Consider the following 19,587-nt stretch of genomic DNA (forward strand, 5'->3'; position numbering starts at 1 on the left):
TTAAATTAATTGTTTTTTTACAAATTTAAGTGAATTAAAGTAAGAATTTCTTACATTTATATAGCACTTTTCTAGACACTCAAAGCTTTACACAATGATAGGGAATCTCCTTATCTACCACCAGTGTGCTGCATCCACTTGGATGACACGACACCATATTGCACCAGACCACACACCAGCTGGTTAGTGGAGAGGAGATAGACTGATAAAGTCATGATAAAGATTGTTAGGATTTGTTTGGCCCACAGAAAGTCAGGACTTCGGTTTAACGTCTCATCCGAAAGACGGCGCTCACTGACCTGAGCTGGTCGCACTAACACCACTTGTGGCAGCAACCTAGCTTTCCCATGTGGTCTCCCATTCAGGCACTGACCAGACACAGCCCTGCTTAGCTTCAGTGGGCGACCACGTGAGAGTCGCAGAGAGCTATTGCTGCCGGCCAGTAAAGTAATTAAATAATTAAGTTGTCCCAAAAAAACTTAAAAATTGTGTTTGTTTCAACTGATTTTAAATAAGTTGTTTATACAAGCAACAAGTCATTTTTGAGTTGAAAACACCTGAGCACTACATAAATACAATATTGTGATTTCTCGTAGCCTGACTTATTTGTAACCATAAAGTAAAATGTTAAGAAAAATTTCCTCGTTAACTTCACCAATCTAATAAGCACTGGTGTTGAACAGAATGAAATAATTGTGTGCAAGACAGACTAGCCGGAAGAGCTCAGTGTGAGCTGCGTGTAGTTCTCAGGTTATGTAGGTGCCTTAACAAGGATCCTTTTTTCGTTTCTTCTTCCTCTTTGTGTTTGGTTGAGCCAGCTCTCTCGGTGCCCTTAAAAACACTGCAGGACCTGATTCGCAGCCTGAATGCAACATCACACACTTTCACATGTTTACAATGCACCACAGCCAAGCACTCATGAAAGAAACTACCCACATGCTCGGCAGTGAATGCCGTCTGACTCCGCAAAGGACGCCATTGTGGATGTGCCGGTGACTGAGCGGATGAGAAATCCTGAGTGCAAGAATGTTTCCTGGCAATTACGAGCACAAAGAGCCATCATTTGAGGAATAAAAGCAGTTAACGTGACTAACTGGGGATGTGATGTGGAGTGGGAAGCTTTCTCTGTGGCCAGGCATACTAACCGCATTTCCACTTACAACTCTATAAATGTGCGCGCAAAGAGATAAACCTTGGTCAGTGGGGCTTATATTGAAAGCTGTGTTCAGATCTGCATTTCTCTGCTCCTGGCTGACCACTGAAAACCCCATAACCAAGTTCTTCTGAGAAATCTATTTGATTGCAGCAGCCTGGTGTGGGAGTGCAGCACAGAAATCTCTCCAACCCAGGATGCTTTCTGAAGACAATGCAAAACAATATCTCTGTGGTTTACAGAAACAGTGCAGCAAGCATCTTTGAGGACCTTGGAAAGATTCCTGGAATAAAATAACAACCACACACACGCACAGCTTAGCATCAGTCATCTTGGAGATTTCACAACAAAGTCGCCAAATATAACAGCCCAATGAGAAATACCTGTGCAAGCCTTTACAAGGAAGCTCACGACTTTTACATCTTGAAAAAATAGAGTACCAAAATGGAAACAGGGAGGCAAAAATAGCAAGCCTGTAAAAAATTGACCAAATATCTCAATTTTCTGAAAAACATGATTTGTCTAAAGCAGAAATCAACACAGAGACAAAAGCTTCCTGAGAATTACATTTTCAAGCTGCTCCCAGAAACCATAATTGAACTTGTGTTGTAGATGGAGAAGTTGATAGATCTGGAAACTGTGGCATGTATGAAGACAAGGCCAACAACTGAATCCTCAATTAAAATAAACAAAACAAACCTTCCTCTCACCCATTTAGATTTCTTTTTCTTTATTTTAGCATAAGAATGTAACATCAAGTTCAGGTTTTTTTCTTAAACACACCTTTGTACAATGGAGCACAAATAATACAGCCACAGCGGCTATTTCACAATATTAATGTTTTACTTACTAATTTATTAACTACTGCTTGGTATTTATATGGCTCATGTTAGATATTTAACTAAGGGCTATTGCTTTATTAGTAACTTGGCAATAATTGACTTATTTTGTGAATGTTGAGGCAAGTGTTTAATGGAAAAGTTAGACCAAATGTAAAACATTTGTTATATTTTTAAAATTAGTTTAAAATCTTTTCTGTGATTTGAAAATAAGGATATTTTGAAGAAAATAACCAAACAGATTTGTTGACCGCCGACTCTGTAATTCATAAATGCACTTCATATACATTTCTTAAAAGAAAAAACAACAATAAAGGCTTATAACAAAATAAGGAGGGTTTTGGGTAGACCACATCAAAGTATTTAAGGTGTTTTGTTAGGTTTTTGCCATTTTTACACAATTCTGAAAAGCTCATTTCAGTCATGAATTTATTATCGGCAATAAAAACCAAATATTCCGACATAAATCTCTGCCAGATTTTTCTATAGGTGCTTTCTTATTTAAAGTAATCCGAAAAACATGTTAAGGATCTGTCGCACTGTTGCTGAATGTCAGGAAAGAATGGATCCCATCCCAGTATGTTTACAAGCACATGATGTTCAAGAACTGTCCAGTTTTGCTAAATCCCAACAGCAAGGCGGCAAGAAAAATATGCTAAGGGCCCCTTGACATTACTATACGTGTCAGCGCACTCTCTCTCAAACACACACACACACACACACACACAAACGCAAACTATCTGGAGCTTCACACTTCCTAACTCCTGACCCTGCTGGAAACACATCCTGCTTGACCCGAGTATCACCTCTCAGCTGCACGTCCTGGGTTTGTATTGGGGCGGCATGATTCTAAAAAATAGTGACATTGCGATACTTTGCTTTTCTGCGATATAAATACAATATCAGCAGATAACATGAATAGCTCTATTAGGAAAAAATTCATAAGTTTCAAGCATTTATACAACTAGGGTTGTAACGGTATGAATTTTTTACGGTATGATAATCGTCTAAAACAATACCACGGTTTGACGGTTTCGCGGTATACGGTATGTTACAAATGTTACAAAATAATAGAACAGTGAAGCAAATTTGACTTTTTCCAAATAATATATTTTCAGTTACTATAAACAACACCACTTACAATGAACAAATAAAAAAATAAGAAAATAATAAATAATGTGTCAAAGTCCAAATAAAGTCCAAATAAACATGGTGCAAATCCTCAGTAAAAAAATAGATATAAATATTTACTATACTATAAATAGTTACATAACGAAACTAGATTCAATATGGACCATCCTTAGGTTTTATGTGCCAGCATGGATATGGTTGTCTGTGGATATGGATTTGGATATGGTTGTCTGCAATGCAGACAAACAGCTGCACCTTCATTTGCGTCTTTTGAAAACAGCAAGAGCAGCAGTTCGTCTTTGCTGTGTCACTGTTTTGTCATGTTTCTGTGCTGCTGTGCATGCAAAAGTACTTAGTATGAGAATTATTTCATGCAAAACTTTTTTTTTTTGCGTTTTATTTAGCCGCGCATAAGTGTATGCCTTTTTCTCATTCCGTGTTGTTCAAAGAGCTCATTGTTGGTCCACAAACAAAAGCGAAACCTATGCTTATTGGTTGTGATATAGCGAGTTTGAACCAATCTGGGCATGGAGGAGGGACAATGCATCAATGTATCTTGTCTGGTTTGTCCGGAGACACAGTGACGAGCGTTTCTTTGTCAAATCAGCGTTGTCAAATTTTGATGACGTAACCGCACTGATTCCGGAGCCTCTGAAAGTCCGCGTTATGTGATACAGCACTGGAAAGCTGAGATTCTCTTCTTTATGCCAATCTTTGAATTGTATGAATCGGATCAGCGGATCAAAAGTTATTAAACATTTAAGAGCAATACTTATTTTTAGCCGCGGGCGGCTGTCTCGGTCTTTAAGGGTTAAAACCGTTGATATGCAATTGTTCATGGTATGATAATCGTGCACGTTCAAATCGTGGTAGACCGTCATACCGGTATATTGTTACAACCCTATATACAACAGAGCAAAGAAATAAAATTAACAGTTTAAAGCTTTATGGTAGGGCTGCACAATATATTGTTTCAGCATTGATATCACAATGTGACGCATCTGCAACAGTCACATCGCAAGATCTCCAGTGTTAAATTGTAATTGTATTTGACCAGGAGCCACAGGCATTAAAGATTTTTACCATAATGAAGCAAAAGTTTTCATTTTTACATACGTTTTCAAGGTCTATATCTGATCTAAATATATCAAGACAGTGAAGACACATTTTTGATGCACTCAGAAATTGTACAATTTGTACGATTAATAAAAAATTTATTGAATTATTTGTACAATGAACTTTATAGTTTTAAACAGTTTTCAGACACACAAACTAATATTCAATTGTAAAATAACACTGTAAATTCTTTGTTGTGTAAATAAAACATAATAATCCTTTAAGCTAGAGCTGCACAATTAATCGTAAAAAGATCGCAATCTCGATTCGACCCCCTAGACCAGTGTTTCTCAACTGGTGGGTCGCGGAGTGTGTGATCAAAAAAAAACAAAAGTTAAATTTTTTACTTATTTTGCTTATCTCGGACTTTTATTTTGAAATGTGTGTGCGACAACCCTACCGTTTGACATGTGAAATTTCATTTAAATATTGCAACAAATGTCAAAGTGCAAGTACGACCACGAATATGTAAAGTATGGGTGTATATTGACGACAAAAAAAGACTTAAAGCCTCAGTGTCATATGTGGTGAGGTGCTCTCATAAGAGAGCATGAAACCTTCTAAATTAAAACAACATTTAGAAACCAGAAAGCTCAGCAGTAATTGTTTTATTAACAGTTTATTATTAGCAGTGTTTGTTGTTTCTACTTTGTAATATTTCTATAATTTGATACATTTTGTTAAATGACAGCAATAAAATAGTGTTTAATTGCAAGTCTTGGTGATTTTCTTATGATGTATCTGTCACTACTTGGTTATGTTAACAAATAAATACAAATTAAGTATAATTCCTAAATTTGTATTATAGTTCCTAAAAATTTGGGTCGCGGCTTGATGACCATGTAAATATTTGGGTCCCATGTCCAAACCAGTTGAAAACCCCTGCCCTAAACGATCTTAATCCAGCATTTCTACGATTCTGTCAATCATATTTTCAAGCTCAGGGGAGAAGCAAAGGCGGCTGCACGAGTCATTTCATTCTTTCACATACAGGGCTCGAAATTAACTTTTTTACTTGGTAGCACCGGTGCTCCCAACTTCAAAAATTTAGGAGCACCAGAGAAAATTTAGGAGCACCAGAGAAAAATTAGGAGCACACACCAAAAATGATTGAGCACCGCTGCAAATTGTATTTTAAGGGATTTATTGCATTTTAAAACAACATCAATTAGGACTAACAAAAACCAGAATTAACTATCTAACTAATGCTGAGATGACATTGATACTTGTATGCAATAATTCTAAAATGAATGTCGAATAAATATAAAATATTAATGATGATGAAAATGACAATAATAGTAACAATGAATTACATTTGTCATCATCATGCTGCCTTGAATGTGCTTGAATGCAAATTATCTGCTATAAAAAGTCTGTTACTTTATGAAAAATAAATGTATAGTTTGCATCAAACAAAAATGAAGCATTGCAGTAAGAAATATTTATTTTGTACTGCTGTTTATATATGCATGTCAGTTTAATAACTAATATTTCTACTAAAAAACAAACAAAAGATTATAATAAATAATTAAATTCAAGGCTGAAAGCTGCAAAACAGTCATCAGTAGCCTAACTAAATAAACAATAATAATAATATACACCTCAAGTAAGAATAGACAAAAGTAAGTAAAGTCTCACTTCTATCACTCTTTAAAAGTTTTGGTTTTAGTTTGTGTCAATTTAAATGTTCAGTCTGAGCTGATTTCCATTTTTCTGTGTTAGTGGAAAAGCAGGTGAGTCAGCCGACCCAATTTATGAGCAGGTTGAACAGAATTCTTGCGATGACCACCGGCGCAATACCGCTGTTTGTTATGAGCCACAAGTTTCAGTGTAAACTTAGTAAAGGCGAGCTTCTTTGGCGATGATATGTACAGTATTAGATTTGACTTTTAGCGGACATTTGCGCTGAACACGCAGTGAATGCAACGCATCGAGATTCGGGCGCTTTCTCCGAAAAGCACGTACTCGATTGATCTCAGCTGGCGGATCAATATTCACCTCGTCATGATCGCTCTCATCTGCGCCTCAACTTTAGGTGGGGTTTGCAAACTTGTGAGCTTTAAGTTTTCACTCTTCAGCCGTTTGCATTTCCTGTAGTCATAAAAGCTCCTTCCCTGTCATCTGACAGCGGAAAACCTTGAGTTATATATAAATCAATATAGCGGCAGGGAAGAGCGATTCAGCACGTTTTTAGAAAAAATCTAAACAGGTCGCACTACAACCATTATCTGCAGTCGCACTAATGCTCCCATATATATTATGAGGTCGGATAGATTAATTTTCGGGCGCATATGCGACCAAAATGGTCGCAAATTCGAGCCCTGACATACGTTGCTCAGTGACATGGACAACTCCAAATGATGTTGAATGAGTCTGTATTTATAAGGTATAATTCCCCAAAAATGTTCATTTTTGTCTTCATATAATGCTGTATTCGTGGCTGGGAAATCACAAGTGACATGAGTTGCTGACCCTGAGCTGTAGTGCGGGCGCGCGCCCTGCTTAATGATGGACGCGTGCATCTCCTTTAACAGAACCTGCTGTGACTAACAGGTAATAAAGTTGTAAATAATATTCAGTTTGTGGCACAAAGGGATCGTTTGGGTGCCGCGCGTGAAGTATGAACAGAACTTAGCAGTGAAAATGAAACTGAAAGCGTGTACATCATTTAAATAATCATATCGCATTTTAGAGTTATGATTGCGACAAGCATTTGATATTTTTTTCTTTCATAGCGAACACAGTTGTGCATGAAAATAACTGTTTACAGTGTCAGTATAACTACTCTAGCCTATACAATGTTGATTTTACCAGTAAATTAAATAGTCTAATAATGTTGTGAATGATAGCAAGCATATATCTAAAACATAATTCAACATCAGAATTATCATAAAAAGAAGAATAGATTTATTTATAGAAGCCATTAGACCTACACATAATATTATTGTTGTTTTTTTTACCATATGTTTGAGAAAAAAAACAATAATAATTGCTGACTCATATTAAGCTTTATTTTACATCTACAGAATTGTGAGAGAATCGTGATCTTGATGTTAAGCAAAAAACATTTATAAATAAATCGCGATTCTCATTTTAGCCAGAATCGTGCAGCTCTACTTTAAGCTACAAAGGTTATCACTTTTGGTCCGCAAATGGTTTAAGAATAGCATCAGTCACAGGTCTTAAACAAACAACAGTGCTATACATATGAGAACACCCCTCACAAATCTCTCATTTAAATGAAAATTTTCCTATAAAATGCTTTAACATATTATCTTTGTGCATATACATTAGAATAGTATGTTATTAGTCAGTCATGTTCCAAAACTGGAGAAAATCTCCCATAAATAACTTACGATAATGGTCCAAAATTAGTACACAAATTTAAATGTAAGAGAAAAATATTAAATAAAAAAATTAAATAGAGCAAAACTCAAAAGAAACTATATATATATATATATATATATATATATATATATATATATATATATATATATATATTAAAAATGTTGCTGAAACTAAACATTAGTTGAAATTGTTGAAATTTAAATGTTTTATCTTCCTATTTCTAAAGATGTTTGGTAACAAAAATATTATTTTAATAAATATATCCGTTTGATAAATTAGTTTTGTTTAAATGCACCAAAATAAATGACCCATATTTACTGAGACCTGGATAAAGTTCTTTTTCAAAATGGGGTGTACTCAATTATGTTGAGCACTGTAAATGAAAACTTTCAGAATCCCAACTAAATATTGCAGATCACACGATGTCACTACTGCAGATTGGCATATTGTAATATTAATGCTGAAATTATTTATTGTTTGTACACACTCTCATTCGCATGACCAAAGACTGCATCCTGATAAAAAACACTAAACCGAAATGTTTGGCTCTCCAAAAAAATCAGGACTGAGGTTGGAGTAAATTGGCATCATGAAACGTCCTTGTTTTGCATTGACTCTACTAGAAAGTGAAAGAAGGTGTGGAGACATGAGCACTGCCATAAACTAGTTACAGCATTGAATCAACTCTGGTGTGCTACTTAAAGAGAACTGCTGATATAATGTCACAGCTTTGGCATGTGTTGGGGAGATGCCATGGGAGGAGCTCAATACCCTCGATATTAAGGGTACATGAGGACGGCTGAAACAGTTGGTGTGGATGAAGCAGATCAGAGAAGCTGTCCGTCCTGTGCCAGCCACACACATAGGAGCGATTAGAAAACAAGAGCGCTCTAGAATTTGGCATTCTTCTAAGAGAAACAAGACGAGCTTTTTTGAGATAATGTGCGTGCGAGAGTGTGTGTGTAAAAGCTTGTACAGATCCTGGTTTCCCTTCATTGAAATTACTCAAACACCCACTCATTAATATTAACAGATTATTGTATACTTGCTCTTAATTGTTCAATTGGAGCACTCCAGTGCTGATATTATTATCGCCAATGGGACTTTCAGAAAGACAGGGTTTCTGTGGGTAACATGGTGAAAAACAAAGTTAGCTTTAATATGTGGTTAAAACTGTGATAAAATGATAGTGACATGTCTTTTGTACAGCGAGTGTGAGGTGTCTCTGAATTAATTTGTCAAAAATAAAATGTTAATGTTAAGCTGAGACTTTTGTTTATTGATTATATTTTGATGTGGGTGTTGTGTTTCAAAATAAATGTAGGGCCCTAAATTTAAACTTATTTACTGTAACATTACTGCATGACAAGGAACTGCAAGTATTGAGTGAAAGAATCAAAAAAAGGGCTGTAATTTCACATCAACGTCTATTTAAAATAAAAAATATATATAATATGAAGATTTAGTATATGAATATGCATGATATGTGTAAAATGAAATGGTGGTTTCATCAAACATGAAGCACGCCTGACTGTGATAACGAAATCCCTGAGCTACCAGGGGGCTATTCCAGAAAGCAGGTTATGTGACATACACGGGTAAGTTTGAGAGTAAGTAGGTGGATAACCTCAACTTTGGTTCCAAAATCGGAGGTAACTTCTGGTTATGTTAAGTAGCCATAGCAACTTACTCTCTGAAGATAACCTGCTCCGGAGCAGGTTATGTTCAGAGAGTAAGTTGCTATGTTTCAGAGTTTGTCTGTTTTAGAGAGTTTACTGAGCATTGCGTGCTCTTTTGATGGGAATATTAATGGATGTGGACACACAGATACAAGTTTTTTCGTTGTGAGAGGGTTATAAGTGCATAGTTTTTTTCATAACCAAATTTATAATGTTAATGTATTTAACAAACCTTTTTGAAATCAAATGTGACAAACCGCGGGTCTGCGCTTACCATAAAAAACATTCAGTGCAGCTCTTTGTATTTGCGTCAGGGCATTTTAGGCAACTGTACAATGTGGCAGCATGACCACCTGTACAGTATGCCTGACACTGAACTGTTTTTTACACTTTTGTACAGTTCCTTGGTCATAAATCACTGCGTATCATTACGTAGTTGATTCAGAGCATGGCAATAGTGTAGTGGACAGTGCGTCGTTAATGAACAGCGGAGCGCAAAATGGAGCGAGTTTGAATCTCACTTACAGATCTTGAGTTTTTTCTCTCCTTCTGCACCCTCACATTTTTCTGTATCATATTATAAGTGGCAGCTTTGTCTTTTGTAGGAAAATATATCTTTAATTTAAGATGTAGGACGTCGTTCTTATATATACATTCACGCACACACACCTACATTTTTTAATATAATATTTTTTTCAGGGTTTCTAAATGCTATTGTGTGCATTAATTGCAGCCGATTTTAAAGCTCCATCAGTCACTAAAGGACACTGATAATATAACATTTGTCCAAAGTATAAGTGTGCAGGTACAACTTAATTTTCTATCCTTAATCTTTTGGTGTTTCAACTATTAAACTCATTACTGCTTCCACTTACCAGCTCATCACACACCCCACCTTATCACTATGTTGAGGCTAAATGGCTGATTTTCAGGAAGTAATGATTCAAGTGTATAACACAAATATAGTAAAAAAAAACTATAAAGCAAATGTTGCTTAACACAATGTTTATTTTTATTATATTTGTATTATAAAATAGAATCATTACTGGGCACTACATTGTTACTTGCTGGAGGACAAAAGATACCCTTTTCTGCCTTATACGATGACACCCTACCTGCAGCCTGACCCAGAGGAAATCTCAGTGACCCAAGCAGACAAAACAGATGGAAGAGTGCTAAAAAAATATAATTAGTCAAAAAACTATGTTTAATCAAATATTTTGATCTGTTCATTTCTTCATTTCCTGAAATAAAATGAATGATTTTGTACACTGCTTTATACACACACCTTTCAACGTGTAACATATTTTTCATATACATTTCTCACCTTAAGTTGATGCTCATGTGACTTTATCTTTGAAGATGGACCTTATACAGCTACTTTATAATTTAAATATGTAGATAAAAGATTTTGTGATCCAAGAGTAATATTCAAATATGGAAAAGTGCAGAAAATTCTTACACTGCTTGTTAGTTGAGGCAGAAGGAACTTCGTCTGCATGCAAAATAAAAAGAACCTAAAGCTATCTGACAACAATCACTTACAACAATGACAGAGTGTGTGGTTTAAATCAAAAACTCAACCACTGAAAAGCCTTTATTATAGGACACAGCAGTTAGACAGGCCTCTTTCTATTAGCTGCATGTCAGAAAGAATATTCCAGAGTGTTAAATAAAGAGCTCCAGTAATTAAATATTACCTTTTATGATAATGTTTCTGTGTTTAATGACTTTGGACAGAGTTCTAGCTCCAGAAAGATTACAATTTCTATAAGCCTTATTAGTCAATACACATATTGTGGCCTTAAGAAATTAATGGCAAGAAAAATAAATGCAAGAATGGTTATACAACATACTCAAAAAGGATGTTAAAGAGTAGTTTAATTTATCATTACAATAAAATGGAGGATGGCATGTGTAATTTAATGAACTAATACATTTTCTTATTATTTATTTTTTCTTTTCTTATCTATTTCTTATTCTATATTTCTTTCCTTCGTTGAAGCAGATGTGTAATCTCTGTGTTTAAAACCTCCAGTTTCGCCTCTTTAAAGTGCGTTGCCCTTTTTTTCTCACCGTGACTTTCTATGGTGACTCGTGAATTCGGCGATCTACTGAAAATGCCTTCAGGTGTGTGCCGTGCACGCGCATTAACCCGCGGTTATCTTCAGGAGGTTGATTTAACTAACTCTTGTCACCTGTTTTGGAACCAACATACTCGCGGTAAGCAGGTTTTGGGTAAATCAACCGAGAGTTTAGGTTTTAGCAGATGGTAAGTTAACCCAGCTTTCTGGAATACCCCCCAGGAGTCACTAGACAAACATTTATCATTTAATGTACACACAGAAACTCAAACTCACATGTCTTAGTAACAACACATTTAAAAAAATATATATATAATAATAAACTAACTTGAAACTGTTACAGAAACATAGGCATATTACTAATGTACAGTAGAATTTACTTAATGTATTCCAGAAATAATTCCATTAATAACTTTATTTTTTAAGATTAATCAAACAGTTATTCCATCTTTTAAATGGATACAAATGGAATTTGGCAAAGTTAAACTTATTATCCTACAGAATTGAAAATATTGTATTATATATTGTTAAACTCTTAGTAAACTGTTGGCAAACTAAGTTTCATGAATTCAATTAACTGAACACAAACTGAGTATTAATGTTTTGCTTAATAAGCTTGTAAAATGCAGCAATAAACTTGTAATATTACTGCTAGGCAGATTTTGTTTTACATGTATAGATTTTTTATTATTAATGTTGTATAATAGATTCTTAAATTATGGATTCTTTATGGCTAGATTTATTACATTTCATCATGTCTGTGTAAAGCACTCCAAAATGCCTTTGTGGAAAATGTGCCAAGTAAGTTAGACCTAAACGAGATGTTACTATAGGGCACGTATACCCAGAAAAATGACTATTTATGCAAAAGTGGTCAGGTGCAAACCTTTGATTATAGAGATGTGCTGATAACAATGCTGTCTCGGGTTTGCATGACTGAGCATTTGACATCTGACAAACAACTAAGCCTTCCATGACTATGGAAATATCACATTCAGCCATGTGAATAGATATGCAGATATAAACCGCGCCATTTAAACAACAAACAACACAGGCTGCAAACCCATGTGCAATTTATAATGAAGTTAACATATATATATATAATTAATCCACACAGGGCCTCAAACTAAAATCAGATAACACTGTGTAGATGCAATTAACGCACCGGCTCGATTGTCAATGAGAAATGCATGACAATAACAAAAGCTGCCAGAGACGGAGAGTCAGCGAGCAAAACCCAAGAAATCACCGTGTTTTACAGACCACTCATAAATGAATGTAAATCGCTCTGCAGCGTTTTGAAATCTGCAGTCATGTCACATTACGACAAGAAAATGAAATATGTACTTGAAAGTTTAATTTGGCAACAAATAGGCTTGAAAACAAAAGGTGACAACATGACCGAGACAAGCAGGCCAAGTAGCTAACGCTCAGTCCGCTAAAGTGTCACATTAACCAGCCCGAGCCAGCGAACTAACGTTACATACTCACCGACTAATTTGACGGCTGGGTGTGAATTATTAAATTCAGTCAGGACGGGAACGGCTCGGCTTAACAGTGTAGTCCTCCGAATGTCCAAGCTGCGAATGAAAGAGATAAAAAGCCCTCCGTCGTGAGATTTTTCTCCTCCCTTTAGCAACAGCCACAGCGCACAGCTGTCATCAAACGGGGACGCGCGCATGCGCAAGCGCAATTCAAACCTGCGCAGACCTGCGGCGTGTGCGTTTCCTTTTTTGTTTACAATATTTTTTTTCACCATTGTTTTCTTTCTACATAAAATTGCAACGATTACATATTGCTTGAATTTAGGCATTTACTTGAGATTTGAAAATGATACATGCATTTTTGTATTGAACTGTTTTGACCAGCAGGTGTCGCTACCATCATGTCATACCTATAAACTCCTCATAAACGTGCACTTCATGTAAAGATGCTTGTATATGGCTCTGAATCAAAATCAAAGAGAATGTAAAAATCTAAACTTCTAAATAAAAATATTGTCTTTTAGGCAGTAGGTAAATCTGGCATATCCCATGTTTTCAGACCTTTGAGAAAATATACAGTATGTGTGTGTATAAATTGACCTAACTTTGAAGTGGTCACTTAAATTTACTTTCTTACATGCTTGGTTTTATTTATTTTAATTTTGTTTTTAGAGCCGTGTTCTTAATTTTGGAGTCTCTTTTATGGCATTCTCAGTCTGTGTGAGTGTGTGTGTGTGTGTGTGTGTGTGTGTGTGTGTGTGTGTGTGTGTGTGTGTGTGTGTGTGTGTGTGTGTGTGTGTGTGTGTGTGTGTGTGTGTGTGTGTGTGTGTGTGTGCAGATTTTTTTAACCTTATAAGCAATTAAAATTTTGTAAGCTCTATTGAAAATGTATGCGAAATAAACCCAACACAAACCAATTGTTACATTCTTTTATTTGTTACTGATCATATACATTATATTTATGTGCATGAATAATAATAATGTCATGTCTTTAATGATATGCACAAAGACAATAAAAATCTAACTGATTCTTTTAAAAGACATTAATATAATCTTCAAAATAAAAACAAAACTTTAAAAATCAATTATGAATTCTAAATTAAGAGACATTTTGTAAAATACAATCTTTATATAAGCCTAAACAAACATTGTAACAATTTTACTGATCACAGTTTTAAAAAGTGTAATACAGAACACGTCTTACTGTTTAACATGCTGGAAAAGATTTTACTAAGTTCGATTACAAAAATCAATGTGGTTAATATAATAAATTACACAATAGTAATAAAATTATAAAAATATTGAAGGAGTTTAAGTGATTTTGTTCTTCATCCTCCATAGTTTGTCACTGTACTTTAGTACTCAGCTTTAAACATGCTATTTATACTCATTTCTATACTCAGTTCAAAGATTTTTCTTGTTAGTCTCTATAGTGGACAAACAACAAAGAATAACACAGAAGAGATCAAATCAAATCACTTCCTCGGTTCATAGTTGTTTGCATTGAATGTTCATACAGTATATCTTGAGATCTCTATAACCAATTCTGAAAATAGGGTCCATTTCATAAAATTTTATAATACATTTTTTATGTAAAATTTTCCAATTACAATTTAATTTATACATTTAACTTTAGGAGTTCTATGAAGTGTATTTTCTTTTATTTTCCTCCAAATTTTGTTATTCCCATTTATTATAGAATTTGTAAATAATTTATTAATATTGCTATTATTATTATTCATTCATTCATTTTCTTTTCGGCTTAGTCCCTTTTTTAATCTGGGGTCACCACAGCGGAATGAATCACCAACTTATTCAGCATATGATTTATGCAGCGAATGCCTTTCTAGCCACAACCCATCAATGGGAAACATCCATACATGCTCATTCACATATATATACTACGGACAATTTAGTCTACCCAATTCACCTGCAGCGCATGTCTTTTTGGACTATGGGGGAAACCGGAGCACCCGGAGAAAACCCAGGACAACATGGGGAGAACACGCAAACTCCACACAGAAATGCCAACTGACCCAGTCGAGGCTCGAACCAACAACCTTTTTGCTGTAAGGCGAACGTGCTGCCCACTGCGCCATCGTGCAGTAGCATTATTGTTATTACTTGGTATAATATTAATGTACTATAGAAATAGTAATATATATCTTAAATTTTTAATTTGACACATTGTCATTGTCTGAGCAGGACATACATTCCAACATTAAAAAAATAAAAAACAAAAAATCCTATTATATTTTTGCAGTTTACAGACACTGGTCCACAGATTACACGCATACTGCAACTTTTAATTAATTCATCCAAAATTCTGTAACATTCCATGTAATGTCATACAGCAAATTCAATTTCAATCACTGGATTTTTCTATATCCAAAGAACATCAAAAGTAGGTAAATGGTCATTTGAATCAGTAGCAAAAGCCGAGTGCTTGCAAATCTCAATATGAGATTTGTCATATCAATATTTGCATATTGTATATATAAGTTGAAATTTACACACACAGCTTTTATGTTAAAAGCTGAATCTTTTGATTTGCACACACAGAAATCAACCAACACTCATGCTTCTTGAATTCAAAGTTGCAGCATAATGGTTATAAATTTATCAAATGGCATTCACATAAAGAAAATCACAAGCAATTGTGGCCCCAGCTCTGGCCCACACAATCAGCTTTTGCTTTGTCCACATGCAGCAGTGAATTACGGTACATGATTGGACTAGGTATGGGACGATAACTGTTTTCAAGGTATACCGAGGTTTGGAAAAGTCAAGGTTTTAAAATCGCCACATTTTCTGCAATACCGTTCCAAGGCACGTGTACGATTTTTTATTTACTTTTTTTTGTTTGTTTTTTAGGATAACAGTATCTTCAGCAGAAAATATATCCAAAGATGCCGTTTTAAATTGTAAAAACAAATCTGTGTTTTTGAAACTAAAGAAAGACAGCAGAAGTCAATAATTCATTTGAACGATTTAGCCTGACATGTTTACTTTTCAAAAATATTATAAATGTTTCTTTAAAAAATATATATTGTGTTTAAAAGAGAAAAAGGTTTTTGTTTTTTACCCAGACTTTTAAAAAGAATATAGAGCAGTAATCACAATACCACAAAACTGTGAAACCGTGATATTTTTATCCAAGGTTATTATCATACTATCAATATCTTATACCGGCGCATGCCTAGATTGGACCAAGTCTGGCTTCCATACAAGGGCTGAACATGGACCATATCTGGGCCAAGTCTCAGCCAAGTTAATAACAAATAACTAGGCCTGAACTGGGCCAAATATGCTTGTGTCTCATGACTGCAATGAACTTGATAAACCAATGAAGCATTTCACTTTATGGCTGCACTTTTTCTCGAAACGACCCGGTTGGTAGAATTTTTACTTTACTCAAAAACTATTTAAACTGTATTTTAAAAGTGGGTCAAAATAGGCCAAAGTTACATAGCCCACATATAAATCTTTAACGTCTGGGCCAAATACTATATAATCTGACCCAATGTGCCACCCTAAAGAGGGTACCACCTCTGCCAAAGCTGAGTCATGTTTGGCCTACATACTGTACGCCAGTGCCGGGCGATAACCTGCTGTGCCAGCTTGATGCCAACATGGGCCAGATTTTTTTGCTATCTGGGTACACTCTCAGAAAAAAAGGTACAGGAGCTGTCAATGGGGCAGTACCTTTTTTTAAAAGGTACATATTTGTAACTGAAGGGTCCATAATGGTGCCTCAAAGGAACTTTTGAGCACTAATGTGCACTTTTGGGGTACCTCTGTGGACTCTTTGGGTACAAATATCTTTTGAAAAGGCACTGCCCCACGTAACAGCTCCTGTATCTTTTTTCCTGAGAGTGTACAGTCAGCTTTTTTGTTGTTGTTTTTTTTTAAGATCAAAATGTGCACATGTTCTGAAGATTTGCAGCATGTTTCTTAATTCAAGTGTGCTGTCAAACCGATGAAGATGCTTTCTTAATTTGCTGCTGACTTTTTCTATTTGCATGTAAGTAGCAACACGTTGAGTTTTCTCAACCACTGCACACAGGCGTAATTCATGCTATTAGCCGAAGCTTGACCAATGAACAATGCAAAATAAATATTTGTTTCAGTTTTGTTTTTGTTTTTTGTTAAATATCATAAAACATAAAAATAAACAGATTTCAAATATTCACTTACAAATACATATAAACTCTCAGAAATAACTCACTGGGGTGAAACCTTTTCAAAAGGTACAAATTTGTACCTAAAAGGTCCATATTAATACCTCAGGGGTACATATTAGTACCAAAAAGTACAAAAGTGTTCCTCTTAAAATACTTTTGAGGTACCAATATGGACCCTTTAAGTACAAATGTGTACCTCTTGAAAAGGTATAACCCCAGTGACAGCTCATGTTCCTTTATTTCTGACAGTGTATCAACGTGACAATTTCTCACATTCAGATTTGCAAGCTCTCAAATTTTGCTACTGATTTCTTTCATAAAAATCTGCCTGTCAGCTACTTCAGTAACCTTTTCCAGCTGTCAGCTGTGTATATTTGAATGGCAGACCTCTCTAGCTTGTAGGCTTACCGATGCGATTCCTGCTTCGCAAATTCTTCTTGCCCTTCTGTGCATGAGGAATAGCAGGAGGCAGTGGCCCAAGAGGAGGATGACTTGCCACCTCTTCTCTCCTCGGAGGGCTGTTGTTGGCGCTCGTCTCATTTCTCCAGGCCCCCAGCGGCTCTGAATTGGAGCGGGGCCCCAGAGACAGAGGTAGGCAAGATTTAGGGGTGATAGTGGTCATTGTGCGGTTGAGCACTCGTCTCCTAGATGTCCCCAGAGGAGGCATGCTGGGAGGTCTTTGTTTTTTGGTCTCCATAGGTTCAGCCACGTGGTTTCTTGGAAGTGTAGTTGTGCGAGCCAATGCTTGTATTCTCAGTGAGTTAGTTAAGCGAGTCTCTAGGCCGCAGAGCGCTTGGTCTGTGTAGCTTTGCGTCTCATGGCGAAGCTGAGCGAGTTCCTCTCGTAATTCTAACCTTAATGACTCTAAGTTCAATAATATCTCCTCTAGTAAGACTACGCATAAATCTTCTCCCTTTTCCTTCTTGCTATCTTCACTTTCTGTCATTTGCTCTTCATTATTGTCCTTCTCAGCCGTCCGAGCTTCTGTGTTCTGCTCAGGTGCGCTGATTTCAACCGCTGGTGTAGATTCATCTTGTTCCTTCTTGTTCTTCTCCAGTTCCTTGGTGATTTGCTTTACAACATCCATTATGCCCACACGTTGACCATCTAAACCAGCTTGTGTCCTGATCTGACTCCTTACTAAAGAGAAGACCGAATGGACCCTTGCTTGCTTTTCTTTCCGTGCGGCTTCTTCATTTTTCTCTTCAATTTCTTGTTCCTCAGCTTCAACTTGCATGTTAATCTCCTCCTTCTCCTTGTCGTCTCTGCTTCTCGTCTTTTGCAACCACTTCTTCAAGATGGCTGGGTTTTCTGTTGTCTGCTCATTCATGATGCTCGGCTCTCCTTACTTCTCTTCTCTCCTCATGCTTGTTTTACAATCTCTTTAGGCCTGTTCTCATGCTTTATCAGCTCGTTGTTGTTTCTTCCAGCACTCTAATCTCTCTTATGACTTATGTTGAGATCACATCGAGCTAAGAGAGACCAACAGTGCTGTATTTCCCTGGTGAAATGCAGGCGTCCAATCAGAATCGGCTTCAGACAGTCACTCGTGGCTCTCTGGGGCAGCATACCTCATGTGCAGCAACACCTTCTCCCTAAACGCTCACATATATGCTCATTTAGAGTTCAGATACTGTCAGGTCTATTGTATGAGTGAGCTCAAACACCTGCTCTCTGTAGGTTTGGACTTCTGGGAATACATGATGTACACCAGAGTTTCACACTACAGTTGCAACAGACTGATTCACAGTAACATGGTGATCCTTTGCTGCAATTCTGTTCTGCAAATCCTGATGTAATACTTGAATCTTGAATTGCACTCTCAGAACCATTTTAGTACAAACTTGTAGCATTTTAAAAAGTACTGCCCTTATTTCTTATACAAACAACCCTACGCCAAACCTTTAAACCCAGCCCTCACAGAAAACACTCTGCATTATGACATTTTCAAAATACTTCATTCTCTGGATTTATGTGCTGTTTTCCTCATCAGGACCAAAAAAATATCCTAACAAAACTAAAAAAAGTATAGGGTTCATCAGGCAGAGAAGCTTTTGGACTTTTAAAATGTGTTTTTGATTATCAGAGCCAATACATATCACACACTTCTAAACTGGTTTAAACTCACTGTAAACCACGATTACAGAGACATTCACATTGTATACACCGATCAAACGCACAGATCATCTAGTGTGTCTAATGGAGGCTCACTGACTCAAATAGACAAACAGTGCCTCACTGTCTGCATTTTACATTTCATTTCTACAGATAAAAATGATCTCAGATAAGGTTAAAAACATAAACTCGGTCGGAGTGTTGACCAAAAAAAAAATTTTATTTATTCATGCCTAAAAGTCACTGGATATTAAATAAATAAATAAATAAATAAATAAATAAATAAATATATAAATAAATAAATATCAATGGGCTATCTAAGTATATTGTCCTATATAAAATAATAAAGCTGTGAACTAAACTTTAGGTTTGGATAAGTCTTAATATTAGGCTATGTTGATTTTAAGGTAGGTATGATTAAGATTTATTTACAATTATAAATAAATTAAGGAAA

At 35.9% G+C, this 19,587-nt stretch overlaps 2 protein-coding genes across 9 annotated transcripts in view; both read right to left on the minus strand.

Annotated features, from left to right (window-relative positions):
- gapvd1 (GTPase activating protein and VPS9 domains 1) overlaps nt 1–13,007 on the minus strand; it is an 85,645-nt gene extending 72,638 nt beyond the window's left edge. For 7 of the 8 annotated variants that reach the window (XM_087263131.1, XM_087263132.1, XM_087263130.1 and 4 more), the window contains exon 1: nt 12,842–13,007. The gene's annotated coding sequence lies outside the window, so the exon portion shown is untranslated. The remainder of the gene's footprint in view (nt 1–12,841) is intronic. The other variant, NM_001002420.2, reaches the window with a different exon arrangement.
- Nucleotides 13,008–15,706: 2,699 nt separating this feature from the next.
- Nucleotides 15,707–19,003, minus strand: LOC141375666 (uncharacterized). Its single transcript, XM_087264900.1, has 2 exons — nt 17,215–19,003; nt 15,707–17,098 (listed from the first exon to the last, which is right to left on the minus strand). The coding sequence occupies exon 1, from the start codon at nt 18,346–18,348 to the stop codon at nt 17,410–17,412; it is 939 nt and encodes a 312-aa protein (XP_087121026.1). The 5' UTR covers nt 18,349–19,003; the 3' UTR covers nt 15,707–17,098; nt 17,215–17,409.
- Nucleotides 19,004–19,587: the final 584 nt, after the last annotated feature.

The sequence above is a fragment of the Danio rerio genome, chromosome 8 (genome assembly GCF_052040795.2).
Source record: "Danio rerio strain M-AB ecotype USA chromosome 8, GRCz13ab, whole genome shotgun sequence".
In the NCBI taxonomy this organism is placed as follows: Eukaryota; Metazoa; Chordata; class Actinopteri; order Cypriniformes; family Danionidae; genus Danio; species Danio rerio.

What these genes read in the sequence shown, in the direction of transcription:
- LOC141375666 (XM_087264900.1), bottom strand. Translation starts at nt 18,348, where the DNA reads ATGAATGAGCAGACAACAGAAAACCCAGCCATCTTGAAGAAGTGGTTG.